General features: G+C 41.8%; 2 protein-coding genes across 21 annotated transcripts in view; one reads left to right on the forward strand and one right to left on the reverse strand.

Annotated features, from left to right (window-relative positions):
• Positions 1–11,736, reverse strand: part of Mier1 (MIER1 transcriptional regulator) — a 49,977-nt gene extending 38,241 nt beyond the window's left edge. For 2 of the 15 annotated variants that reach the window (XM_063258746.1, XM_063258742.1), the window contains exons 1-3: positions 10,991–11,736; positions 10,184–10,284; positions 7,592–7,626 (exon numbers count right to left, since the gene is read on the reverse strand). In XM_063258746.1, the coding sequence (XP_063114816.1) occupies positions 7,592–7,626; positions 10,184–10,284; positions 10,991–11,591 (737 nt within the window). In that variant the 5' untranslated portion in view covers positions 11,592–11,736. Of the gene's footprint in view, positions 1–6,574; positions 6,730–7,591; positions 7,669–10,183; positions 10,285–10,628; positions 10,811–10,990 lie in introns of those variants that run through there. The other 13 variants (XM_063258744.1, XM_063258740.1, XM_005007939.4 and 10 more) reach the window with 10 other exon arrangements.
• Positions 11,613–27,909, forward strand: part of Dnai4 (dynein axonemal intermediate chain 4) — a 56,885-nt gene continuing 40,588 nt past the window's right edge. For 3 of the 6 annotated variants that reach the window (XM_013143173.3, XM_063258732.1, XM_063258735.1), the window contains exons 1-4: positions 11,613–11,743; positions 21,048–21,222; positions 24,120–24,298; positions 25,665–25,777. In XM_013143173.3, the coding sequence (XP_012998627.3) occupies positions 11,700–11,743; positions 21,048–21,222; positions 24,120–24,298; positions 25,665–25,777 (511 nt within the window). In that variant the 5' untranslated portion in view covers positions 11,613–11,699. Of the gene's footprint in view, positions 11,744–21,047; positions 21,223–22,994; positions 23,081–24,119; positions 24,299–25,664; positions 25,778–27,909 lie in introns of those variants that run through there. The other 3 variants (XM_063258736.1, XM_063258738.1, XM_063258737.1) reach the window with 3 other exon arrangements.

Consider the following 27,909-nt stretch of genomic DNA (forward strand, 5'->3'; position numbering starts at 1 on the left):
TTTGCTGAAAGTAAAAAGGTGTGCTGGTTTTACCGATAGTAGGTCCTAGAGCAGACACTGCATTGTAAATGGCAGCTCCTACACGTCAGTGTATACATGACAATAAATACCATGCGGACCAATGCTTTTCTGATCTATGGTACCACTTTACAGCTGTGGAAGGTTCCAGACACTTTCCACCAATATACCAAATGCTGAGAGGCCTGGAAGCATTTGTAAATACAACTTGCACAGGGCACACCCACTGTTTCAAGGCCATAATGACTGTGCCACACTGGACACGCTGGGGTGGCCCAAGGGCCTGATGTAACACAGCCCCAGGAGAGGAAATAGATGGGTTTGCCTATGGACACACCTGTGTCTGGGTACATTTTAGTACTTTATATCCAAAATAAAATTCTACTGTATCAATTTAGCAGGGAGGAGATTAGTTCCAAGTTAATTATATCCAATTAAATCAAAGATGAGCTTCTGAAAATTGGCATTTCAACAGTTCATACCAAGAACCTGTGAACATTATTTTGTTTAACTGACAAAATAATTATCTTTTAAGATACAAAGTGAGTTCTGTTTTATAATATAAGAGGTTTCAGTACAGGATGAGGGCAACGTTTGTTCAGAAGTGAAAGAGAAACAGAAAGCGCTTACACTGATGTAATTTTCCAGGGCCGGCTGTAGAACCCTAAGCAAACCCCACTATCTCAGAGCTGGGATTAGCACAGCCCAGGACGCAGGAGCAGGAGCAGGTGAGGCATTCCACCTCGGTGGGGATGAAGGTGCACCTGAGCTGCAGTCCGACTTCCCAGGGCTCCTCTTCTGCCTTTCTACAGAATAGTCACTAAGGTTTCCCCTGCCCTTCACCTCTGTCTTTGTTACTTTCTCTTTCCTTCTAGACGGGTTTTATCAGCTCAAAGCACGTTTAATACACAAACACACTGACTATGTCATGCCAGACTTTTAATTGTGTCTCTTTAGGGTCTGGTATCTCCACTCATAATACCTCCAGGAGAAACTCCAACATCTACTATTAATCACCATAGTCCGCTAGAAAAGCAAAACCCAAGGTAAACATTTATACAAAAGCTACTTTTAGAAAATGCTCAGACCATGAGAGTAGACAGCAAAAATTTTAAATTGGGGGTTAAAATGCATGTAAAAGCCCTGTGCGTCACTGGTAGAAACGCTGTTTCAGCCCTTCTGCAGAGATCACTCTGCCAGCACGCGATGAGCCCCACTTCGAGACCTAGAAAGTACACTCATCTCTCTGGCCCAATTCATTATCACAGTGCTGTCCGTGGGTGGGTGTGCTTGAAAATCCATCACATAGCCCTCTAGAAATGATACGGCTCTTCCAAACAATGGAGCAGTATGAACCCATTAATACGAGAACTGTTTGTCTTAAAGAAGAAATAAAATGTGTAAAATAAAAAATACTTCAAGATAATGCATAAGACTGAGCTGGAACATGCATCACAATTTTTTTTCTTCAAAAGAGACATGTAAGCATCTGTCACTAGTTACCTCAGGACGTCTCAGGGATAGGAGGTCTACATCTGCTATTTCCTGTACTGCTGGAATTTTCTAGCCCCTTTCATGAATTACTTTTTTTTTTTATTTTAAAGAAACAGGATTTCTTGTGAAATTATAAGCCATTTTTTCTTTCTTTCCTTTTTAATTTTGAAAACCTAGTACTTGATACAATTTTTTAAATTCTAATTTTGAAGATTCCAATTTTCTTTTTGGTATGTATTTTTATTTGAGGTGGAAACTAATGCTAGGCAGAAAGACAGATCTATACCCAAAGTAGGCTAAATGAAATTTTAAAAAAAACTACTGGCTTTTATAGCTTCCCACTCTCACCAACATATTTACATGATTTACTTGATAAAACTGGTAACAGTTATAACAAATAATACCTCAGATGTGTTCAAATGTTTCTTTTATGCTTTTCTAGAATATGATGGGAAATAGTGGGAAGCCTCCCACAAAACAGCAAACTGTAATTTGGGACAAGATAAAAGACTAACTCAAAGAAAAAAAACCAACCAACCAACCAACTACCAGAGTATTACCATTCTTTCTATTTTAAAAATTAATGTAATAAAAACAAAGTATAAATTAGATTTTTTTTATCCCAGGCAATCAAAAGCTTAATTTCAATGCAAATAAACTGAACAATTTTCCCTCAAACTAGTTCCATCACATGTTCAGTGTTTTGAGGACAGTTCGGCTTTTCACAGCACTAAAGATACTACACAGAGGTGCGACCCCAAAGGCACGAGGGACCCACTTTGGGCTGCAATTTCGGGTGCTGACTGCCCAGGACCTTCCGTTCCCATCCCTTTCCCCTGATTGTCAAGAGCCTAAGTCATAAAAAGGCTCAGGGTGCGCTGGACTAAAATCGGCAAATTTCCTACAGTAGTGATGACCCGGAGGGCAGCAGGGTACCATGGAGAAAAGCATCATGAGCTCGGAGCCTGGCTCGCACTCCTCACTGTGCCAAGACTGCTGAGGAGCCAGGCCCAGCTTCCCCAGCACCTCTGTTTCATTTCCTCTACGATGAAGAGATGTGTTTTCCTCAAGTTTAGTTCAACTTCACTTTAATTAGGAATTGCTCAAAACATGGACCACCACTAAGGAGTACTCAGCTAAGTGGGTAAGACGTGCAAACAGTTTCTTCCAAACTTAATTTTAAATCTAGAACTAAAAGAAAAAGACAATCTCAATTTGTGAAAACTATTTTAGAGTGTTACTTTAAAATTTTCCCATTTATAAGCATACTAAAACAATCACAGCTCTAGGCTTTAAAATAAGCTCTTAATAAGCAATGAACAGTTTAACTACTACAATGACTTTTAAATCCATTTGCATAAAGATTCAATATGGACGTTAAACAAGAAATTTCTGTATGGCTGTTTGCTTTTCATAATGACATAAAGCTTCAGTGGCAGTGATGATTTCTGAAATACTTGGAAAACTGATTAGTTTCATGTAATAGAATTATCTTTAAGTAATTCACTTATGTCTCCCATCCATTTTTTCCCCCCCTGTACCGGGGATCGAACTCACAGCCTTGGGCTTTCCAGGGAGGTGCTCACCCCATTGAGCTAAATCCCTGGCCTCCCACTCATTCTTTGCTAAGTCACCAAGTGCTTCAGTGCTCTCTTTTTCTGGGGTGGGGGGTGCGGGGGAAGTACTGGAGCCTGAACCCAGGCTTTTACACTAGGTCATACCCCACCCTCTTTTCTAACTTTATTTGGAGACAGGGAGACAGGGTTCCCTAAATTGCACAGGCTGTGCCTGAACTTAGAACAGACCCTCCTGCTTAGCCTGAACTTAGGACAGACCCTCCTGGGTGTCCCTGAAAGGACACCCAGCTAGATACTTCAGTTCTTACTCCCAAGAAACTTAAACTTTTTAGTACCACCATGCCCTGGAATTCCTGCCCACTCTTCTGCACCAGACCTTAGAGGCTGTGAAGTACAAATACTAAAAGAAGGAAAATTACTTAGAAGTTTAACTTCACTGCACTGAAACAAGTTTTTAGTGTACAAATTAATACTTTTAAAAGAAACAATTAATATGAGTCTATTATCTAAAAGACAAAATACAACTATATTCAGAAATGTTAAGAAAGGAATTTGTTTTTAAGAGAAAGAAGGGTCAGAGGCGATAATGAGTAGTTTGTATTTAGTTATGGAAATGGAAAATACTTAACCCTAATTAGACAAATCCACTCTTTTCTTTTTTTTCTCTACAGAAATGTAGTTTAGATGAAAAGAGAGGTCCTGCACCCCACTGTGGCTTCTTCTCCCTGAGAAACGCAGCCCCTTTTCCCTGAGAAATGTGTGTTTACAAACTGAAACACACAGCCAATTGCTCATTCCCACAGGTCTTCACATTTTTGTAACACCCAAAGGATCACCTATTGCTTCCTATTTCCCCCCTCATTGCCTTTGTAAAACTCTGAACTACACTGTAACTTTCTCCCCTTATATGTGAGCAGCACAACCTCCTTGTGGTAAAAAATTTTAAGGGCTAAGCAATGAGTAATATTACCAAAAGCATTCAGAAAGTGAACCCACACAATTTCTTCTAAGCACACTAAATGTTTTTAATGTTATTACAACGAAAGAACATTTAAATATATACTTCTATTACAGATTCAACAAGATCATCAGATCAAATATAAAAAATGAGTATTCTATTCATATTGAAAACAATTTCAAGAATTTAAGTATTTTTCTAGGAAAACAAATCAGGATCATTCTCTCATATAAGAAACAACAATATGGAAAAAATAAATAAAAAACCCCAAAACAAAGTAGCTACAATTTTCTCTAGAGACAAACTTCTTCAATAAGCCCTCAAATTTTTCAAATAAATGTTTTCTATTGCTTCACATTTACTATTACGTCGTAAGTCCGCTTCAACTTTTAGGTCTGCTTGATCAAAAGCAAAATGTTCGGCATATAAGTAATTTTATCACAAGCATCTTGAACTAAAAGCATTTCATAATCAAGTGTTTCTCTCATGAAATTTTTAACACAGTGGTCCTAAAAATCATTCCAACCACTAAACTAGAGAGTTTAAGAAAACTACAGATTTAATTTTACTTTTCATCTCCTCTAAGTTTTTTTGTAGGACACATCATGAAGGTTCCTCCACCCTTCCTCTGAAGTCACTGTAAACAAAACCATCTACAAGGAACTGAAAATTATAAAAAATGATTTAAAGAGAACAATCATTAAACAAACGCAATGAACACAAAATTCAGGTGTTTCTTCTGCTTGAAAATGAGCCGTTTATATGTTCCTGCAACATGAATTCCATTCTCCAAATGAAGTATTTAAGAAAATATTTTTTCTGGAGTAGACCAGCTCTCTATGCTTTATTTATGCTAAAAATTATGAAAGAACTAGTGAAAAAAAGTTTTCCTTTTTTACAGCAATGCAACCATCTTTAATTTCAAAAAGAAAAATATCAACTTAATAAACTTCTAGATGAATGTCAATGAATTTCATATACAAAGCTATTTTCTTCCATACCATCTTGCCTTGAAGTATGGCAAAATAACTTAAGGCTCAAACTATGGTAGCATCACGAGAGAAGAAACACATTATCTCTGTAGCACACTGCTTCTTATCTAACACATATTTAGTGAAAGAGGTTCTGATATAACTGGAGTAAATAGTTCCATCCTACCACTCCTGTCCCTTAGGAATACAGGAAACTAATACAAGACTGGGAATCTCACAAGTACTGACTTTCCATATTCTGGTTTAAACCCAGTCATGTAAGGGAAATAGTACTGTGTTCTAGACTGGAGTGTCTCGACATACAATTCTCTTGACATACAATTCTCTAATCATAAAGAGCAAAAGAAAATAAAACTCAGCTCTAAATTTAGTGTTAAGCAGAAATACTAAATGTTTTTAAAAGAACAGTGGCAGCAAACCAATGCTGCTACAGTAAATCGTCTCCTCCTGTAAAAGCAAAAACTCAAGGACACAAATACGACGCTCGTTTCTGTAGCAGAAGCAGAAGTAACATCTCGAGAGCTGCTCTACTCCGGAAACCAACCTCCAGGCCCCTCCACACAACAGGTCCACGAAAGGCCTCGTAATCCAGCCGCTTTCTGCGCTCCAAGGTTTATTAAGGAGGACCTCAAGGTGCTGGCAAAAGGACTCAGCATCGACTTCCCGTAGCAAATAAAGGGCACCAGGAGGGCTGGAGGATAAACGCAATTATCTACTTTCTGACTGCGAGCCTCAAAAATGGCAACTCAGGGGCCATCGATGCCATGGCACCTCTCAAAGCGGACAGAAAGTCCAAAAACAGCGCCGAGAGCTCCGGAAGGAAGAAATCACAAAATTCTCTAACAGGCCGGGCGAGGGGGTAAACAAACAACTGGCCGAACACTTCCCACGCTGAAGAGCTTACGTGAGAGGCCACATCAAAGTTCCGACAGCCCATGTTAAGTTTCAACTAATTACACAGCGGCCGCGGCCGTCGGGCCCGAGCTGGGGATCAAACGCGGAAAGCGGCCGAGCGGGGACCGAAGGGGCTGCGGGGACGCGTTCACCGGAAAATGCGCAGAGCTGGGAAAGACCTCCCGGCGAAGACAAGAAGGAAAATAAGAGGTAGCTCTGATTTGCAAAGAGGATGGAATTTCTGGGCAGGAAGAGAGTTCGAAGTGGGAAGGTAACTCGGAGGCGCGGAGTAGGCGGCGGGGGTGCCGGAAAGCGGGGACCCCGGGTGCGGGGCCGAGGCCCGGCCTGGCCCTGTCTGCCCACCCGCACCCGGCCAGGGCCAAACTTGCGGCGCCGCCCGCGCCCGGGCGGAAGTGGCGCCGCCGGGCCCCCTCCCCGCGGACCCTTGTCCCGCTGCGTCTCCACCCCCCCGGCCTCTGGCCCCCGGCCCAACTAAGTTCCGCGGCCCCCGCCCACCGCACGGCCTGCTCGGGACAACAGGTGGGCGGCGGCGCCAAGGCGGCCTCGACAGGCCCGGCCCGGCACGCTCCCGGCCGCGGCTCCGAGCCCCAGCTCAAGCGGGCGGGAGCGCGCACCCTTACCTCCGCCATGTTCGCCGTCCTGCCGGGTCACATCTCCGCGCCGGCCGCGGCTGGGTCACGGCCGGAACCCGGATGTGAGACGGCAACGGGACACGGCCGCTACCGCTTCGCCGCCGCCTTGGCGAGCACGCGCAGGAGCCGCGCGCGCGCGCCGACCACGCCCCGCCCCCTCGCGGGGCCCTGCGGGAGGGACCAGGCGGGCGGGCGCGCGGAGGGCGGGGCCGCAGTGAACGCGCGCGGGCGGGAGAGCGCCAGGACCAAGCCTCCCGGACTGGCGCGGCCCGCCAGCGCCGGGACCCGAAGGACAGTGCAAGGCGGGACGAATTGCCTGCCATCTCGGCCTCTCCTCTGCCTCCCGCTTCTGAAATGCCCGCAGCAACGCACTTGGGCAACAGATTAATGTTTGCACAACTGGACAAGATTTTTTAAATGCAAAACACCGACGAGCACCTGCCCCTCGGAGGGGGCGGGGAACCAGCGGCGTTGCAGCGCGAGGTGCCCGGTATGCGGCCCGCGGCTGCGCGATCGCCAGCCCTAGTCTTCCCGGGCCAAGGCGCGCTGGTTGGTGAAAGGCGCTAGGTAACCAAGCGCTAACCTAATTTACTATACAGGATTAAGAAATCTGATTTAAAGACCTTTTTTTTGTTCAAATCTTAAAAGGATTCTTCTGCATCTGGTTTCAAACATGACTACCCAAATCAAACAGTTAAATGAGAATTACACATTCCCATGAAATAATGTGACACTAGTGCTACAAGATATTGCATACATGGATATATATATATATATATATACATATATATAAAATATTCTTTTCAATTCATGCTTAGAATATAATATGGAGGGCACTACTTTCTTAAATTATTTGTATGCCCTTAAAACTCAAAGGCTATCAAACATTTTCCTGTTTCCAAAGATTCAACATAAACCTGAAACTTCTACGTCCACTTATAGTTTGTGCGTGAATAAGCCGCATTTATAGATACAGGAAGTAGCCACTAAGTGAAAGGACATTACCTGGTAAATTGACAGGAAAAGAGTCCACAGACAGTCTGTAAACCAATTAAACATAAACATCTGATGCACATTTTCTACTGAAAGAAAAGCAAGGGAAAGAAGAGAAAGGAAAACTTTAAGGTTCCCAAGTCTGCAAACAAATTGTACCATTAACTAACTGTACTGTACAGTATTTTCATTTTATTTTATAGAAAATATAAAGTGTTTATTTTTTCAGGATTCCTAGAGTAAATAAAATATTTAGCATAGGTATACAGTTTCTAGAAGGTACCTTGTTAATACTTTGGACTTAAAACAAAACGACTTTTTAAAAAAATACCAGTTCATATCCAAATAGTTGGATGCACTCGAAGAACAAAGGATACGCATATATCTGCAGTGGACACAGAGCAAAGCCACGAAGGCTTTGGGTTTGATACCCTGGAGACCAGGAGGACATTATACTAAACTATTAAAGATAATGTATGAAACTTAGCTGGCTGGAAGACTGAAAGTTGTTAAAGTACAGGGTACAATGACAACTTGGTTGCTTTTAATACATGGAATTTTTGATTCTTCAGTTAAATGACCAACTGTGATAAAAAGCAGGGGCTCAAGGTTCCTTAAGCAACTGGATATACCCTGAAAGTTAGGAAAACTGAGTCCCAGACATCTCTGAATGAACATTCTTCTGTTAAGTGCCATCAAAGTTGATTAAAACTGTCTGGCAATGATAGGGGAAAACACTTCCTCTACATTGTACCTCCCTTTATAAATTCGGGCTCCGTTTTTGGGGTTAGACATCATTCTATGGTAAAGAGAAACAGCTTGAATACTGTAAGTCATAGGTAATACATTACTACTGAACTCAGTATACTTCGATCTCATTGTAGCCTAGTGAGCAACTACTTATGTTTAAAAAAAATTCAGAGGCCACCTTAAGGAAAGCAGTCTTTTTCAACTCCTGCTTCTTCAGAATCAACTGTGTAAGAAATAAGTATTCACTGGTCATAGAGTCTTAGTGTTGGGCAGGTGCTTGAAAGACCTTAGTCAATTCTCCACTCCACCCAGATAGGAGTCCTTCATTAATATTTCTACTCCTGGGCTTTCTGCACATTCCACACCTCAGGAACTCACTGTACCTCAGAGACTGCGCTCTTAAAAAAAAAAAAAAAACAAAACCTCTCTCAATTCTTCTGTTTATTCAACCATAATCTGCTCCCTGTTACTTTCATCCATTATTCCTAGTTCTTCAGCACTTTGGATTAATTCAACAGGTATCCTCTTTGTATTCAAAGGCAAAGTCAAGAATTTGGGTTAAAAAAACCTAGTGATATGAGAAGAGCTGAAAACAGGACATGATAGAGCTGAAGACATGAGAAAATTTACCCTTAATTATGACCTTTCAAAACTGGGACACTTTTTAGTATGTTCTAACCACAAGGATGTCCAAAATGGTAAATGTTAGAATTGTGGCGTAAAATGCTTAAAGTGTGGTTAATTCCAATTTTATGTGTGTATTGGTTTATGTTCCAAAACAAAAATATCACTACAAGATCTAAATAAATGTCTCCTTAGATATTATTCCCCCACCAATGGCCTCCTTATTTTTAGCAAACACTAATTTTTACCACATTAAGCTCCTCACAACTTGTATTACATTGGGAAAATTATTTTTAAGCCATTTATTGACTCCTAGATTCAAAAGTTACTAAGCAATATTTCAGCCACTAGAAGGTATTCACAAGCATATGCATACTCTACACACATAACCTTCAGAAGTATTATTTTTCTGTTAAAAGATGCATTTAGGGTTACAATTTTAACTCAACAAGTACCTTTTTAAGCTTCTTTTACATTTACATATACCTAAGAAATATAACCCTTTATTTGGTACCACCTGATTGAAATACATGTATACTGAGAAACATGTTTATGCAATCAAAAAGGTGCCTCTCAAAATGCAACAATTAAATCTTTAATTTCTACTGTGAGGCTGCTTGCCTGAAATAGATGAATACAATATATCCAAAACAGTAAAATGCAAATTGTGTATCGAATAATTTCCAGGACCCAGAAGTCCCTTTTGAGATTGTTTTGTGAACCATTTACTAACTTTTTTCTGTAAAAGTGACAGCCTGCATCACTTGTTCATGACTGGAGAATAAAAATCAATGGCTAACTACAAATTTGCCATGAAACGTCTAAATACAAAAGCTATGTTTTCTTAAATGACATTTAAGATAAACTGAGTCAACGTTTAGTAAACAGAAAGCAAGCTGCAAAAGCAGAATTGCATTATTTCTGGAAGCCCCACATTCATGCAACAATAACCATCATCTTTTTGTTAGTCTTTTATTATTAGAACCACTCTAAAATACTTTTTTAGCTTTCTGGTTCTTCAAAGAGTAATCCCCCCCCCCCCGATTTCTAGTTTTATCAAGTGGCCCAATTTTAGCAGTCCGTTACAAACTACTATGTTTGCAGTTCTTACACTGCTGTTATTTTTCTCTCACCCCGGCTCTGAGCAGTTCCCAGACACAGGACAGCCACACATTCCTTGAGGGAGTCTGCATTTCCCCTCCCTTCATTGCCAAGGGCGCCCCTGCCTACCAGCATCACATCCGTCTTGTTTGCATTGAACCTCAACCAGTTGGTTCTTAACCACGTCCGAAACTCAGCCAGGCACTGGGAGAATCGAGCCACCACACCATCTGGATTAAAGGAAAGAAAGCCTCAGTAGCGACGAGACAGAACCCACGCTAGCTCAAGCTCACCATATACCCTGTTTCGCATTTTTCAAAGGATGGCTGGGGAACTGGGTCAAGGATCCCGTGACAATGTCAAGTCAACATGAATAAACTTGGAGTCATGCAGTTTGCAACCACTGGTAAAGAAAGAAAATTAGGTCGCCGTATTTCACCCATCTTTCAAGCAGGTTCAGTCAACTCGGGGTCATCTATCACAGCTAACCGGCCTCAGTAGGCCAATTTTATAATTGCATAACGGTTTCTGAAAAAATCAGTTTTAGCAGTGGAGGAAGCTTTTAAAGGGAAACCTGCAGCTCAGAGAGGGGCAGCGACTCGTCCAAGGTCACACAGCAGGCGGGGATCAGCGCCGGGCTCCAGGCCAGGGACCGCTCCACTACCAGCTCAGAGAACTCGGCCACTCTAGGGCGCGCGGGCCAGACGGGAAGGCCTGTTCCCGGTCAGCGGCCCTCTCGATAGCTCTTCCCTCCTGTGCTCCACTGCAAAGGACGGGCAGGTCCAGGATCCCGCAGTGCAGGCGGGAGCCTCCCGGCCGGGACCGGCGCGGAGAAAAGAGGTGGAGCCACGGGGGAGTGGCTACTTAACCCCACCCCTATGGGATAGAGGGCTGACCGAGAAGGGGGCAGAAGCGAACGGCGCGTGGCGAACTCACTCCGCAGCGGATTCCCAGCGAGCCGCGGACGCCGGGAAGCCCCGCGCCGCTGCTGCTTCCACCGCCGCCGCAGCAGCCACCGCCGCCGCCGCCACCGCGAAGGGAGAACGACGGCGGCCGGGAGGTGTCGGGCGGCACAGGCGCTGCGCATGCGCCCCGGGCCCCCCCCCCGCGCGTCCCGAAGAAGCCCCGCCCCGGAAGTGCAGAGTCTTCCGGGCGGCGTTCCGCGGTGGGGGAGGGGACGCCGCCCAAGGGGCTGAGAACGACTCTGGGCGCCCCACACCCGCGCGGGAGGAGGAGGGGAGAAAGGCCGGGGCCGCCCCCACTTACAGCCGCTGCCGCTGCGCCCTCCGCCGCCCGCGCTGCTGCCACCACCGCCTGAAGACGCCCCATCCATCCGCCTGCAGCCGGAGACTTGCCGCCTGGGAGGGGCCTGGGCCCGGCCGCCCGCCTCCGCCTCCACCTCCTCCTCCTCCGAGGCGGCGTCCGGAGCTTCTTCCCCTCCGCCAACCCTCTGCCCTCCCCTCCGCCTCCGCCCTCCCCTCGGCCCCCGCAGCCAGCCAACCGCGCGGCCGCTTGTTGCCCGAGCCGCCGTCGCCATGGCGCCCGCCACGCACTAGCGCCAGGCCAGCGGAGCGGGCGGTTGGGTGCCGGGGGCGCAGCCTGGGACTGTGGCCGGTGGCCCGCAGCTCCCCAGGCGGCCGCAACAATGCCCACCTCTCCGAGCGGCAGCCGCAAGTCAGTGAGCCACTTGTAAGTTCCGGCATTGGGGCCCGGGCTGGTTTGCGGGGTCCCGCAGGAGCCCCCAGGTCCTGACCCTGACCGGGACAGGAGGGTGACCCGACGGTATCGGGATGCGCTCTATTGCTCCCGGGCGCTGTGTTACCGCCGGGTCTGCTCCCCAGAGAGCTGTTTCGTTTAGGGTCTCGCTTCTAGCGTTGCAGGTTTTTGCTTCAGTGTTTGTTTTTCCAGTTTGCAGCTGCCTCCCTCTGTGTCCTGATGCTCCGGCACCTCCACTGGGTGCCAGCAGACCTATCGTTCCAGTGCTTGGTTCTGCAGGATTTTTGTTCCATCCCCATGTCCTCCTCTCCTGTTTGCAGCGTTCGGCGGTGCAGACCAGAGAACTCTTGTCTCACTACTTGAAATGAGCCCCATTAAAAGACTCCACAATTCCACATCAGTTTGGTCCTCTCTTCTCCAAGCTCCTCCAGCTCACTTCATCTTTTTTTAGCGGAACTTGTTGGAAGTCCTCAGGCGAGAACCTGGTGTTCACCCTTTGAATATGACAACCGAGGCTCTCCTCCAATCTACTGTTTCGCCAGTGAAGCTTTTTTGAAAGTCATTCAGAGACCTCTGGCTAAATGTGATAATTTACATTTCTCAACTGGCCCAGGAGCAGCTTTCATCTCTATGATCCCTTCTTAAATTTTGAAATCCGTAGGGCCTTTGTGGGACACCACCCTTCCCTACAGCTTTTAAAAGTACTTCACTGGTACATACTCATCTCTCCTGTAATAAGTATTCCCGAGTTGGTGGCCTCATTCCTTAAACTCGTTCTTTTTGCTGGTTGCTTATCCCTTTGAAAACCGTTTATGCTGGTGGCTCATAAGTTTTTAACTCTAGCTGAGACCTCTCCAAGGAAATAGACTTTTAAAGAGAAATCTGCACATGGAAGTTAATAGAGATCTTGAAATTTACATCCAAAAGGAAGGTAACTCCCCGTTTTCAAGTTTAGTCTTTACTATTTCAGTAAATGGCACATTTTACTCTTCAGTTACTCAGGAGAGAAAACCAAAACCCTGCAATCACCCTTCACTCTCTCATGTGCTGCACAATCAGTGCTTCCTACATACATAGTAAAACCAGACTAGTCAGCTCATGGCTAAGTCACTGCTGCATTGTGTTAGAGGCCTGAATAGTTGCTAACACACCACTCCCCCCGCCCCCATACCAATTCAAGGATTTTCTGCTCCAAACTGCTGAGATTTTTCTTGTTTCTGCAGAGTAAGTGCTCACATTCTTACAGGGCTCCACAGGGTGTGGCTTTGAGCTCTTCACCGTGGGAAGATGGGTTCCACAGCACATTGTGTACATGACACTCCAATTTCTGTGCCTGTGCATGTGCTGTTTTTTTGGAACATAGTGCCTTTAAATCATCTTGTGACTCATTTCTTCCAGATGCTACCATGCATCAAATAATATTCTTAGCGTTTCATTACCTTTGCTTCATTTCCCATACAACTTACAGGAATATTATACAGAGGTTTAGTAAGCTGTCTGCAGTTAAGGAATTGTTACAGTGTACATATCTAAAATCTCCCCAGGAAGTCTCATGTATTCAGAAATGTAACTTTTGGAAGGTGATTGGTTATGGGATGCTATAGTTGCCAGTGGATTAACATGCTGTTAGGAGGAGGGGTCTGGTTGGAAGAGCTGAGTCACTAGGGGTGTAGCACTGTTCCTGACCCCTCTCTCTGCTTGCTGACTGCTTGAGTTGAGAAGCTTTCCTTTGCCAGGCCTGTCCACCTCCATTTCTGCGTTGGAGGAAGCCTCCTGTGGACTGAACCCTCTGAAGCCATGAGCTAAATAAACTTTTCCCTTTCCTAGTTATTTTCTCATCACTGAGACACAATACCCAATATCCATAACTTAACAAGAAAAGGTTTATTTTGTAGATTTAGTTGTAGAAGTTGCATTCCATAGTCAGCTGGCTCCAAGGTAGGGTGGCTTGCGGAGGAGCATCGCAGAGGAGAAACAGTTCATGGTGTGGCAGCAGAAAGCAGAGCAGAGATTAAGGGAGTGTGGGGAAGATAAATCTTTCCAGACTAGAGCCCCAGTGACCCACCTCCAACCAGGCAGGCTTCACCTTCCAAATCACATTTAGCGATAGATGCGTCAATGGACTAACCTACTGGTTGGTATCGCACCCCCATAATCCAGTCACCTCCCAGAAGCCCTACCTATATGGGCTTGAAGACATACAGGGGACCCCCTTTAACATACAAGTGTCAGGTACTTGGTCTCAGTGAGCAGAGTGACTAATACAGGGATGTGCTCATTATACCTGTGTTGTCTAGAGTGAGGAAGCATGCTCAGTAGACATTTACTGATGGATGCATGAGGGATGGGATGCTTGTCAGCTTTCCCATTGCTCAGCACAGTTCCCAACAGTCAGCTTGAAGAGACTTTTAATTGGTCTCATGTCCATGGTCAGCTGGCCCTGAAGCAAGGACATGATGGCGGAGAGGGCTGGGGGAGCCAAGCTATTCAGTTCACAATGGTCAGGAAGTAGAACAGTGTCAAGACCTGCACCCCAAGGCCATCCCTCGGGTACCCACCCAGACTTCTCTGGAACTGGGCATCATCAACCCTCTGGGCAGTCCCACAACCAATGAAATAGACACAACCAAGCATCCACCACCGCAGCTGTGCTTCCAGATTTTGTTTCCACAAAATATGGACGTCTCAAAGTGAAATTAAGATGAATTCATGGAAGGTAAAACAAAAGCCACACAATGTCTATAGTGTCTGAGGGTGTTAGAAAATTTTGCTTAGAATGTTTGTTTTTGCCTTCTTGAAACAGCAGTCCAGTGTGTAGTCCAGGCTGGCCTCAGACTCCAACCTCAGCCTCCTGAGCGCTGTGATTACAGGCCTGTGCCCCACCCCCCAGAGTTACTTAATGACAAATTCATTGTAGATGAATGAAAAGAAGGGAGAGGGGAGAGGGGAGGTAGTGTACTCTTCTTTTTTAATCTTTCTTTTGCTCTGTATCTCTCCCTGTTTTTTTTTTTTTCCCAAACTCTTTCTGCAGAGCCAGTTTCTCCCTCATTCTTTTTTTTTTTTTTTTTTTTTTTGTCTTTTTCATTTTTATCGGTACCAGGGATCGAACTCATGACCGCCTGCTTGCAAGGCAGGTGCTTACGCCACTGAGCTAAATCCCCAGCCCCCTCTCCCTCATTCTTCACTTATACTTTTCAGATAAACGTCAGCATTTAAGGAAAGGGAAAAAAAAGGTGTCAAAGACATTAAAATTTACCACCTGTTGACTTGTTGTGATATGTCATTTCTAACCTTCCTCCTTTTGGATTTTATGCCAGATCTTGTGGATCTCAAAGCATATGTTGACTTTCTGTTTCCTCACTTCAGTTTTTCATATGTGAAAGTCTGGGACTTAACAACGTGGGATAAATACCCCACCATGGTACAAGCAATCGCTGGCTCTTTGTTCAAAGAAATATTTGGATATTTTCCATTATGTTTCCCTGCCTGTTTCCTTTCAAAGAGCTAAGAGTTCCAGGTAGTAGAAAAATTAACCTTTATGGAATTTTTTTTTTTTTTTTTTTTGTACTGAGGATTGGACTCACAACCTCGTGCTTGCCAGGCAGGCGCTTTTTATGCTGCTGAGCTAAATCCCCAGCTCCTTCATAGATTTTGAAATATCCAATAATTGTACCCTGAGTAATACTGAGGAGAAAGTCAGTGATCCTGCATATGAGATCTTCAGAGGATAGAAGAAGGAAAACTGTCATTAGGAAGCAGTGTATACAGGGCTTCTTGTTCCAGCATTCCTATTACTGGTTTATCAATCTAAATCCCACATTTTAAAGGAAGAGAGGCAAAATTTGGCTTAGAGTTTCAAGGCATTTGGTCCATGATTGGCTGGCTCTAAGTCAAGAATATCAAGGGAGAATGGCTCTAGTAAGAATCAGGGCATGGGAGCAGTGCAGGAGAAGGTAGGAGTAGGGACCATATGAAATAGCCAATTGCACACCTTTATGGCACACCTTACTTCTTCACTAATAACTCCCTGGGTGTTCCCTAATCCAGTAAAATTGACATTTCATGATTCATGATCACACTCCACCCATGTTAACTTGACAAACAGGCATATTTTAAAACATACTTAATCACCAAATACAGATAGTGGTAAATTCATAATTCTGGCTGACGCACTCTCCGATGCACAATCTGAACCCCACTTTTCTCTCCCCAGTTTCTGATCAGTTAACAGCATTTTCAAAAGCCCAAGTCAAAATCTTTTCTGAGAATCAAGGCAAACTTTGAACTGTGAGTTCAGATAGAAATGAAAAACAAGTTACATAATCCTAAAATATAATGGCACACAATAAATATTTTCATTCAAAACAGGATTGGGAGATGAAACAGAATCAGACCAAAACAAGAGCAAAAGTCAGCAAAGCAATATTAAATCCTGTAGTTCCATGTCCAAAATCGAGGACACATACTGGTGAGATAGGTGTTACGGAGGATATGGGTGGTACCACACTTATACCCTTTCTCTTAGTCTGGTGACACAACCTGCAGCTTCTGTTAGCAAATGTTTTGCATCTGTGGCATCTCTGATTTTCTGAAGTCTTCACTCCACCCTTGGCTTCATATTCAGAGCTTCACACACTGCCCTCTCGGGCTCCTTACCTGGCCTGCCAGGGTTTCCTTTAAAATGTGGATGGAAGCCTCTCTAATCCTGCAGTTCCTGCATTCTGCATGCTGATAAAACCAGCATTACATTGATGACATGAAAGTATGCCGCTCAGTGCAACCATCTTAAGTAGAGATCCCTTTCCTTTGCAAATGAAAGGTTGACAATTTTACATCCTTGAGCCTGAAGTGAGAGGCCGTAATGATTCCTGAGGTGCCCTCAAGGCATCTTTCTTTTTATGCCTACACAAAGTATTTGGTTTCTTTTAAATGCTGCTAATCTGTTTACCAAGCACTTTCTTTGACCTTAGCTTTACACATGATTCCTCTGAGGCCAAAATTTAAGTATTCCCAGTTTTTGTGCTCTGTTTTTTTTCTCAGATTTTCACTATAAATCTGACTAAAAGCAGCCAGCAGTACTCAGGCCATAGTGAGAATGTTAAACTGCTTTCAAATCTCTTCCACCTAATCATTCAGTCCACTATCCATGATCACAGTCTGCTACAGCATTTCAAGACATTGTCAAAATGTTGGAATTTTTCCTGGAATGTAACACACAGAATCTCTAATCTAATTACCAATTAAATCTTTGTTTCCAAAAGAAACGTTGTGAATCTGGTCTTTATTTACACATTCTATCAGCATCCTGGTTTCTGAGCTTTGACCGGAGTGAGGCTCTGCTTATTACTTTATTATAAACTTTTCTAGGCCACAACTTCAAACGTTTCTAAATTTTTCCCACAAAGCAGTCCAAAGGCTTCTAAACCAATGGTCAGGTACAGGATTAGCAGTGATCCCACTCTTGGTACCAATTTTTCTGTATTAGTTTCCCCACTTCTGGAACAAAATCCCAAAATCCTCAAATTAAAGGAGGAGAGAATTAATTTGGCTTATGATTTCAGGAGATTCAGTCCATGGTTAGCTACCTCCAAGTCAGGAACATCACGGTAGAAATGCATAGTGGAACAAAACTACTAACTTCATCACAACCAGAAATCAGAGCAGGGAAACAGTGCTAGAGAGGAAGGGGCAAGGGATCATGATAGTACATAAGGTCACACCTCCATGACCCACCTAGACATCCTCAAGAGTATGCTTTAATAGTGTTTCTTAATCCAGTCAAGATGATGTATTGTGATTTGTGGTCAAACATGGCTATTGAAACTATGGATTTTGCTAGATTTTCTCAGTGACTGTATAGTAAAAGAACAGATAACTGCAATCTGACCCTACGTATAATTTGCAAAGAAATATTCTAAGAACAGAAACAAAATGACAGGCTTGAATTTTATAAGGATAGTAGGGCAGGAGGTCAAGAGAAAGGAATTGAGAGTTAAAATTAATGGCAAAGGGGCTGGGGATGTAGCTCATTGGCACAAGCACCTGACTTGCAAGCAGGTAGTCGTGAGTTCGATCCCTGGTACCGATAAAAAAAAATTAATGGCAGAAGAGTGATTCAGCTAGTGGGCTGTAGGGGAGGAGAACAAGAAGTTAAGACCTATGAGTCGGTGCCATGCAAGAGCTATGTGGGGGACAGCCAGACAGCAGCCCTTTCTGGCATGTAGGCAGGGGGACAAGAAGGGCCACTGAATCCCTGGTCCCCCTGTGAGTGACTGGCTGATCCAGTGAAACACAGGCTTTGATGATAGCTAATGAAGTAAAATGTGGCTTAGTGCATGTAGTGCTTAGGGTTTCACTGAATTTGTAGGTCTAAAGCTGGTGGTCTGAGCATCTATTAAGAGGCTGGCAATATGCAGTGTAGCATACATGAGGGATCCCCTTCTGAAGGTGGTGGCCATTATTAATTCCTTGTTATCTTGTTTTGAAATCATTTATCACTCTCATTGTTTTGTTCACTTGGGTTGTATTGTTTTATCTTATTTTGTTTTGTTGTATCTGATGGCATGGGCAGCTGTTTCGAAGATAAGATATATTATGGTATGAATTTACTATTATCTTGTTTTGCAGTCCTTTATTACATTCATTGTTTTGTTTTTATTGGTTCTATTCTGTTTTTGTTTGATTTGATTTTACTATGACTGGAGATATGGGCAGCTATTTTGAAGACAAGAGGCTTTATGGTAACCATTGTGACTTCCTATTATCTTGTTTTGAAATCCTGTGCCACTTACACTTTTTTGTTTTAATTGGCTTTATTCTGTTGTATTTTGCTTGGTTTTATTCTCTCTAAAATAAAATTTTAAAATGATCAACTGAAAAATTGTAGATTCTATTAACTAGAGAAAAATAGAAGTCTAAAAGGTTAAATGGTGGAAAACGGAAAAGTTGATTAGGCGTGTTGAGGAAGTGGAAGTATGGGAAATGAGTGTCACAGAAACCTTTTTATTTTATTTATTTTTTGTCTTTTTCAGACAGGGTCTCACTATGCAGTTGAGTCTGGCCTTGAACTCACTTTGTAGCCCAGGCTGGCTTCAAACTTTGAAGCTCTCCTCCTGCCTCAGCCTCCCAAGTCTGAGATTACAGGCATGTGCCACTGTGCCTGGCTACAGAAGCTATTTTGAAAAGTCATATTTAAGAAAAGGAAATGATCAACTTTCAGATGCTATAAAGATAAATACTAAAAAGAATATTTTGGGTTCAAGGATTTGAGCGGATGGATGATTTTAACGGAAGTAGGTTCTATGTAGTAGAAGTGGGAAGGGGTAGAGTGTATTGGATCATGGAACAAATAGGAGGTATAAGTAGATAGAAAGGACGGGGGTGAAGTTGAGTGATAGGGCCCTTGCCTGCCATGTGTGTGGCACTGTGTTAGATCTCCAGCACAGCCCCCCCTTCGCGAGAATTATTTTTATATTTTTAATAAATAACTTTATTAAATTTTAATAAATAATTCTAATAATGATAAAAATCATTTTTATATAATGTTTTATATGTTAGGAAACTGTGAAAGAAAGAAGACATGTAGTAATAGGCAGAGGAAGAAGCAGCTAATGCTTTACCTCAAGAGGATGAGTGGGGCATAATCACATGTTCATGGGGAAATAAGAATAGTTGAGCAGGGATTCCTGAAGGCGAAGAGTTCCTGGGAAGGCAGCACGAGACAGTCTCCGAGTGTGGCTAAAAGATTCATCTGGATAAAAACGTCACCGCATACCGAAAGAAGAAAGCAGATGAAATGGATTGAGACAAGCTTGCAGGAGACAGAAGAAGAATTTAAAGACTATAGAGAAATAATCTACAACTGTCACATGATCGATATCTTTTAGTACTTTTATTAATGATGTGGAGGGTAAAATCCTTTCTTTATAGACCAGAGGAAGGAAGATAGGGTTTGCTACTTACAAAGAATATAAATGGAAAATAGTGTACAAAAGAATTCATTTTTCTCGTTTGTTTAAAAAATATTTAGTGCCCAGGATACACAGGTACTGTGATGTGTGTTAAGGATATGGTAACGAATAAGAGGGTTCCTGCTTCGAATATGCTCACAGTCTGTGGAGGAAGAGAAAGCAGGAAGCAAAATATAAGGTGGTAGTAAACACAGCGAAGAAAAGGAAATATAGGCAGTGGGTTAATTTTTGTCATTTAAAGTATTTTATTCTTATGTGATCTTTTAGGATTTAAATGTAAGAGCATTGTTTGGAAGTGTATTTTGTTTCTATCTAAGGAAAGGTCAACTTCATTGGGCAGCTATTTTGAAGACAAGAGGCTTTATGGTAACCATTGTGACTTCCTATTATCTTGTTTTGAAATCCTGTGCCACTTACACTTTTTTGTTTTAATTGGCTTTATTCTGTTGTATTTTGCTTGGTTTTATTCTCTCTAAAATAAAATTTTAAAATGATCAACTGAAAAATTGTAGATTCTATTAACTAGAGAAAAATAGAAGTCTAAAAGGTAAAATGATAAATAGAGGTTCTGTCTTACAGAACTTGCAGAAAAAAATCCAAAAGTAAAATTATATTTTTATTCTGGATACATAGAATTTGATTATAACTTCTCATTGAAATTTTTTATGTAGTTTGTTCAGTCATGAATATATTAGTCTTTCTAGTGTTACTCATGTTTAAATCTGCAAAGGCACCTGCACAGTACACTTATGTCCTTACTACATAATAGGCACTTCCTAAGTATAATTTATAAGTTAATTTATTTAGGGCTAGGGATTTAGCTCAGCGGTGTAAGCACCTGTCTGGCAAGTGTGAGATCAAGAGCTCAATACCTGGTACCAAAAAAATAAAAAAAATTCATTCATTTAATCCTCATAATAACCTATAATTTAAGTGCAGTTACTATCTATATTTTATAAATATACAAGGAAATTAAGCTCCAGAAAAATCTGTATAGACTTTGAATCTTTCTGCCTATATCAAATCTCAGCTATGGTTGGGATATTTATTTCCCTTTCAGCCTCTGTGACTTGACATAAGATGATGTCAACAGGAACCAAGGGTTGCTGCAGTACGAAAGGTGACATCCTGTAGCTGAGCTCTCTAAAACTGTGCTAACCCAAAATAATCTCTCAGGGAGCCATTATTATTTCACACTCTAGGTGTAGATTATCGACACATTGCTTAGTGAAAGGTTTTCTTTTTATTATTGGCTGGCTTTTCTTGCATCAGGATCCTCTGAATTATATGCTGTTTTCCTTATACAGGGCTGTGTTACAATCGAAGAAGTCTATTAGCTTTACTGAAAAAGCGAAAGAAGCTTTGAAGAAAGGATTCTCTGGTGTAAATCAAAGTCGAATGGGTGTATCAAGAAACTTAGTTATTCTGCCTGAGATGAAAACGACAGAAAAAGTGAATGTTCCTGGCCCTAAGACAGTGCAGGTAATGTTCTTTAGAAATCTGGGTTTATTTCTAAAAGACATTATGAAAAATTTGGTCATCATTTTAGAGATATAAAATGTATACTGCTTTTAGGAAATCATATCTAATACTGAAATACTGCTTTCCTTGGCATCTTTAACCCCGTAACATTTATTACAACACAGTATTGGTTATTGGCTCCTCTAACTCATTATTGACAATAAGAATTTAGGAGTGGAATAGAGACAGCCTATCAGTGAACCTTACTTCATGTTTATGGTAATAATTATGTCTAGTACACTACCACTGTCTACTTTTTAGCAGTATAATATTGCAAATGTCATAAAGTGAGTTGTCAGATATTAGAAAACCAATAATTAAAGTCAGAATTTTTAATGATTTTAATCAAAGCATAACATATATACATATACAAAGTACATTTCACATATATACATATATTAAAATTTTGGTCTAGACGATGTTTTTTGTTTTGTTTTGTTTTGTTTTGTTTTTTGTCTTTTTCATTTTTATCAGTACCAAGGATTGAACTCACGACCGCCTGCTTGCAAGGCAGGTGCTTATGCTGCTGAGCTAAATCCCCAGCCCCATAGACGATGGTTTTTGAAGTGGGAGATTAAAAGCACAGTCTTTAACATGTAAAACTGGTACATTAGACTTCATAAAAATTGCAGCTTCTGCCCTTGGAAAGACACTGGTATCAGAGTGTTCTGGGGAGTCCGTGAGGCATCCCCTCAGGAAGTACTTGTAGCTATATAAATATAAGAGCTTTCAAAACAATATTAAGGCAAATTAATTTTTTAAAATGTGCAAAATACTTGAACAATCATATATCACAATAGACATTCAAATGGCAAATGGGGGTATGAAAAAAGATCAAAGTCAGTTATCAAGAAAATGAAAATTAAAAATCATAAAACACAGCCAAATATCCGTTAGGATGGCTGAGTTAAAGACTGGCCATGCCAAGTGTTTGCAATTGGCAGAGGATCTGAAATGTTAAATACTGATACTCGATGTGGAAAATAGAAAATAACATGGCACGTTATTAAGTACTAAAAACACATCTACTATACTACTAATCTACTTCTAGATATTCGCCCACACGAAAAGAAACATATGCTGATACAAAGGCTATTACATGAACACTGTATATTTGTATATATATTATATGTGATCTCTCTGCCTACATGTACATGCATACATGTATATGCGTGAAAGATTGAAAGGCTACCTACTTGTGCCACCTCTGTTCAACATGATAGTGAGAGTCCTAGCCAAAGCAATTATGTAAGAAAAACAAATCAGGGCTAGGGATTTAGCTCAGCAGCAGCACAGTGCTTGCCTGGCAAGCATGAGGTCCTGACTTTGATTTCCAGTACAAATGGAAGAAAGGAAGGAAGGAAGGAAGGAAGGGAAAGAGGGAGAAAGGGAAAAAAGAAATCGAAGTTTTCCATATTGGAAAGAAGAAAGTAAATTATCTCTTTTCAGAGATGATATGATCTTACATACAGAAATCTCTAAAGAAGCACACACACACACACACAGAAAAAAACTAATAAAGTCTACCATTTGCAAACTAGAAGGGAATCCCTGTTTAAAAATGAAGTGCTCACTTTTCCTTCCTTTTTGGGGGGCTTGTTGCATGAAGTATGGTTTTCAGTTAAATATCTTTTTTAGTTTCTTGATCCATTCTGCCTGTCTGTTTTGGTTGGTAAATTGGTACTATTTACATTGATGGTTATAACTGATATGTACTAACTTATCCTTGTCAGGTTATTTTCCTGCTGTTGGTTCCCTTTCTTTCTCTTCTGTTTAACTGCTTGTCTTGCCTGGTGGATTCTTTCTACTGGATTCACAGGTACAAATTCTCTATGATGAAGGTGATCATTGTGTATATCTAAATAGCAAAAATAATGAAGTGCTCAAAGGAAAAAAGTAACTACAATCTTCTATCGAGCAAAGCTGCAGTTTAAAAGTAAAGTGAAATGCTATTCCAGATGAACAAGAATTGTGAGAAATTTTACGTATTGACAGCAAGTAATTCTATGTGATAATTAACATTATATGAATAAAAAACACAACTAAATATCATTCTGTAACTATAACAACACAATTATCAGACCTTCCTCCTTTTTTGAAAAGCAGTTGTATAAAATAATGTATACATAATCACACAGAAATTAATACATTATTAATATATGCATCGATAATAGTATGAAGAGAGTTGGTGGGAGCAAAATTATAATGGGCTAAAGAAATCTTGAAAGGCAAGAAGTTAATAATTATGAGACTGGGCTTTTGTATTTGTAATGTTAATGGATATACATAAAAATAATATTCCTAGAGGGACCAGAACTATCTGGGAATAATGTTCCAATATATTAGGTAAATTAAGCAAGTGTAATCCAACCCTGGTTTCTAGATGATGTGTGTGGTAAGCCTTATAGTGGTCAAACAGTAGAACAAAATCAGCAGATCAAGAAGTTACAAAGCAAATTGGAGAATATAGTGATGCAGTTGGTAGTCCAGACACCAGTGCTTGTTGTACACCGCTTAAGCAGTGCGTAGAAGGAAATTTACACACACAAGTCCCTACACTAGGGAACGGAGTGACAAGCCAAACTGTGGCACGGCTATGTTGTGGTCCCTACTGGAGAGGCTGAGGCAGGGGGATCAGTTGATCCCAGGAGTTTGAGGCCAGCACAGCAAGATCCTGTCTCAAGAAATAAAGAAGCAGTATGTGAAATCGTTAACCTTTCAGTGTCTGGAAATGGGCAAGCAAGCAGCACTTGCTAACAGCTGGACACAGCTGTGTAATATTATTTCTATTTTCTGGGTCCCACTGCTTAGGAGCCTGCATTCTTTACTGACTTCATTCTAAATAAACATTCCCACAGGTGCTGGATGAAAACGGGGTTGATGTGACTCCCAGACCCCTTTACTCTTCAGATCCAGGTGCAGCAAAGCCCAGTAAACTGCTGTCATCCCAAGAGGGCTCCCTGGGGTCGGATATCATGGCCTCCTACAGCATGTACCAGAACACGCTGAACCCCAGTGTGATGGGGCAGTTTACAAGGTGAAGTACGCTCCGTGTAACTCCTTTCTCAGCATATGTGTTGACTTTGTATTCACATTGCAGGTATGCCGTAGGTATCAATTGTCTGTCGTCTCCCAGCCTGAGTGGATATGATTTAAAGAGTTCCCACACTCACCAGTATATTTGTAGAATGTGTAGAGATTTGACTTGAGGTTTCCCAAGGATCCAAAAGGAAGGGTTACCATTTGCACTGTCACCATTGATTGCAATTTCCCCTTAGTATTTTTCCTCAGTTTTTTTAACTTCTGTTATGCTACATTTTATGGGAATGGATGGGTTTCTTTTTTTCTCCATCCTCTCATGAAAACCCTTGTTTTTCAAGGGATTGATTTCTATGATATTTTAGAATATAGAGAAATCGTATTCTGCTGGTCTTACTGACTTTCTCTTTGCTGAGACATAATACCTGACACCCACATGTTAAAGGAGAAGAAGTCATTTTGGCTCACACTTGACAAAGATTTCAGTCCATGGTGGGCTGGCTGTAAGGCAGGACAACATGGCAGGGGAGAAGCCGTCCATGGCAGGGAAGACAGGAAGGAGAGAGAAACATGGAGGAGCTGGGAATAAATGGAGGCAGGTCATGCCCCCGCTGACTCTCTTTTCCAACCGATTCTTCCTCCTCCTCTCCACTATGATCACAGGAGGGTTTGTGGAGACATCTAGAGATAAACCAGAGCATTGCTGTTCAGCCCACCCCACATTTGCAGACAGAAGGCGTAGGGGTGCCAGGGAAAGCAAGAGATAGTTCAGTGTCCCACGCTATAAAATGGGCAGGAGGAGATGGTAAGTAGAAAAGATACAGACTTCAGAGAGTGATGTTAACATGTTTAAGGAAATTATTTTTTGATTCTTCTGTTGATTTCCTGCTGAGTCCATAGATGTGTTTAGTTTAATTCAACAGGACCCTTATACAATTAAAGCATATTTAAGATGATATTTGAACAGCAAGCATGCCCTGAAGTAAGGGCGCTCCATGAGACTGAGGAATTGAAAAATAAAAATCAGTGACAAAATTGTAAGGACGAACAGTGACAGCAATGACAAGGCTGAGAAAGTTAGGCTCTGTTTTGGGGTTTTGTCTTGAACATACTTTTAAATATATTCTAAATGACTTTAGACATAGATTTGACATGTGTTATTCCAAAATATATTTTAAATTACTTCTGATTTAAAGAATATTAAAATCAACTCAACATTTTTCAATATATTTTGATCAATGCACTTTGATCTATGTTGCTGATAAAATTGTAGCATATTTGATTGCTCTAATGATTCAACTTATATATTTTCATAAATTTCATATCACTTAAATAAGTGATAATGTTGTTTTTAATTGTTAAAGGTCAGCTTTAGGGAGCAGTACAATTTCTAAGTCAAGTATATCAGCAACTGAGTCAATGGCAGAAGACCTAGAAGAACCATCCTATAAAGGAGAAAAATTGGCTAGCTTTACAGGTAATAAAACCACACTTTTGTCTTTAATCTTATTGTCTTCACTCATTTTCAGTGATATTAGATGCATACCTCCCCACACACGCTGTTTTGTACATTTGTGAAACTTAAATTCTAATGTCATAGTCTGTATGGCTTTGTAGGATCTCCCCATCTCTTAATCCTGTTTACAGATACAGAGAGAGACCCCCCACTGATGCTCATGTACCTGGCATTTGGAAATCACAATCAAACTTCTTTAATCTCAAGTACTCAGAAAAAACATAAGCATGCTGGATAAAAAAGGAAGGTAACTGAAGTAACCAAGTGCTTAGACATTAGTTTCTAATGCCATTTTCCAGCAAAAGGAACAAGGCATCTTTGGAAAAATGACTGAGTTAGTTTCTCATGGTTGGGATGATTACCTGACAAATACCTACAATTTAAGGAGCATTGGTTTCCTCTGGCGCCTGTACAGAAGTTTCAGTCTTTGCATGGTTTGTAGCATGGTGGAAGGGCTCGGAGAGAGGGAAGCTGCTCACCTGTTAGCAGCCAGGAATCCCAGTAAAGGTGGACCTTGGAGGGAGATCCCTGTTTTGGGTCAGCCCACAGGGACCACCTTTGCCTACCAAACTCCGCCTGCTAACAAGAAGTCAGCTATGGACCCCGTAATATAATCATTTTCCAACATGCGAGACTTCAGGGGCCATATTAGATCTAACGCATAATAGATGATTCTAGGACAGGGCAGGAAACATATAAGACAAGATAGAAAGTGAAGAACAAAGCAACCCTACAGAGTTGTGTGTGTGTGCTAGTGTTATGTGAAAGGGACCTACAGCTCTCAGGAGCGCCCATTGGCCAGAGAAGTAACAGTTTACACCATGAAATAAGTAGCATAGTATTGTTGCAGAAAAACTGATATCAACACTGTTTGCACAGAGGAGTTAGAAGGCAACTGTTTATTACGCTAGTGAGTTGGTCAGTTCCAAATCACTGGCCACGAGCCAACTCAGAGTTCAGTTTAAATACAGTTTGCAAGCAGGACGTACAAGGCTGATGGCAGGTTTTGACTTGACTGGTTATATGAATCCAGTTGTGTGTTGTCAGGCAGGTTTGTTCCAGGTGGGTTACTCAGAAGGGTTGTTTTATCATAAAGCGGGAGGGAGCTGGGCCTGAGTGGGTGGTGGAAACTAAGCAAGCCATTGGCCAGGCCTTGAAAATAGAATGTGTTTATATGTCAGACAGCACAGGCAGTCCAGATGGACGTGGTCAGACTGGACCGAGTTGGACTCTCTGCAGCTGTAGCTGACGTCTGTCGAGGCTCCCTAAATCTAAGGGTCTAACTGTGTGGTGAGCTGGGGAAGAACATCTTAACTGAATGTCAGACTGCTGATTTTTAACTTTTCTGTTGCAGTATTATGACCATGAGTCCCTATTGATGAAAATTACTGAATAAACAAACTCCTGTGCAGAGCGATTTAAGTAATTAATGTAGCTATGCCTTTCTCAGGATGGTACTCAACACCCCTTCCTGTGAGTGAGGGCTTTTCCTTTTGATTTGCTTCTAAAGAGTCCATTATACAAAGGGGACAGGTAAAGAATAGCGTTGAAACAGGATTATTACTAATTCAGTCCGGTGACCAAGGCTGGAGTCAGCACGGTGAGTCATGTCGGCAGCTTGTACATGAGACGTGATGAGAATGATATTTTGCCTCTACAGTCTTCTTCCTGGAAGCCATAACCATTATCTAACACTAGGAAAACCCAAACCAAAGGACAAGATACAAAAATAGGTGGCCAGTACTCCTCAAAACAGTCAGTCTTCAAAAGCAAGGGAAGCCAGCTGAGCTGTCAGTGTAGAGGAACCAGAGGAAAGTCATGACTAAATATAATATGATGTCGTCACTGAAGTTCTGAGTAGAAAAATAAGGCACTGGTTAAAAATTAAGAAAATTGGATACAATATGGACTTTAAGCAATGATGAAATGTCAGTATTGTTTCATTAGTCGTGTTGAATCTATCACAATAGTGTTAAAAGTAGGGTAAATTGGATGCAGGATATTTAAGAACTCTTATATTCTTGAAACTTTTCTGGACTCCTGAAATTACTCTAAAATTAAAAATTTATTAATGTTTTTAAAAGTGTAGTAAA

Source organism: Cavia porcellus, unplaced genomic scaffold, assembly GCF_034190915.1.
Source record: "Cavia porcellus strain 051 isolate PalLab524CR breed Dunkin Hartley unplaced genomic scaffold, mCavPor4.1 scaffold_1, whole genome shotgun sequence".
Classification (NCBI taxonomy): domain Eukaryota; kingdom Metazoa; phylum Chordata; class Mammalia; order Rodentia; family Caviidae; genus Cavia; species Cavia porcellus.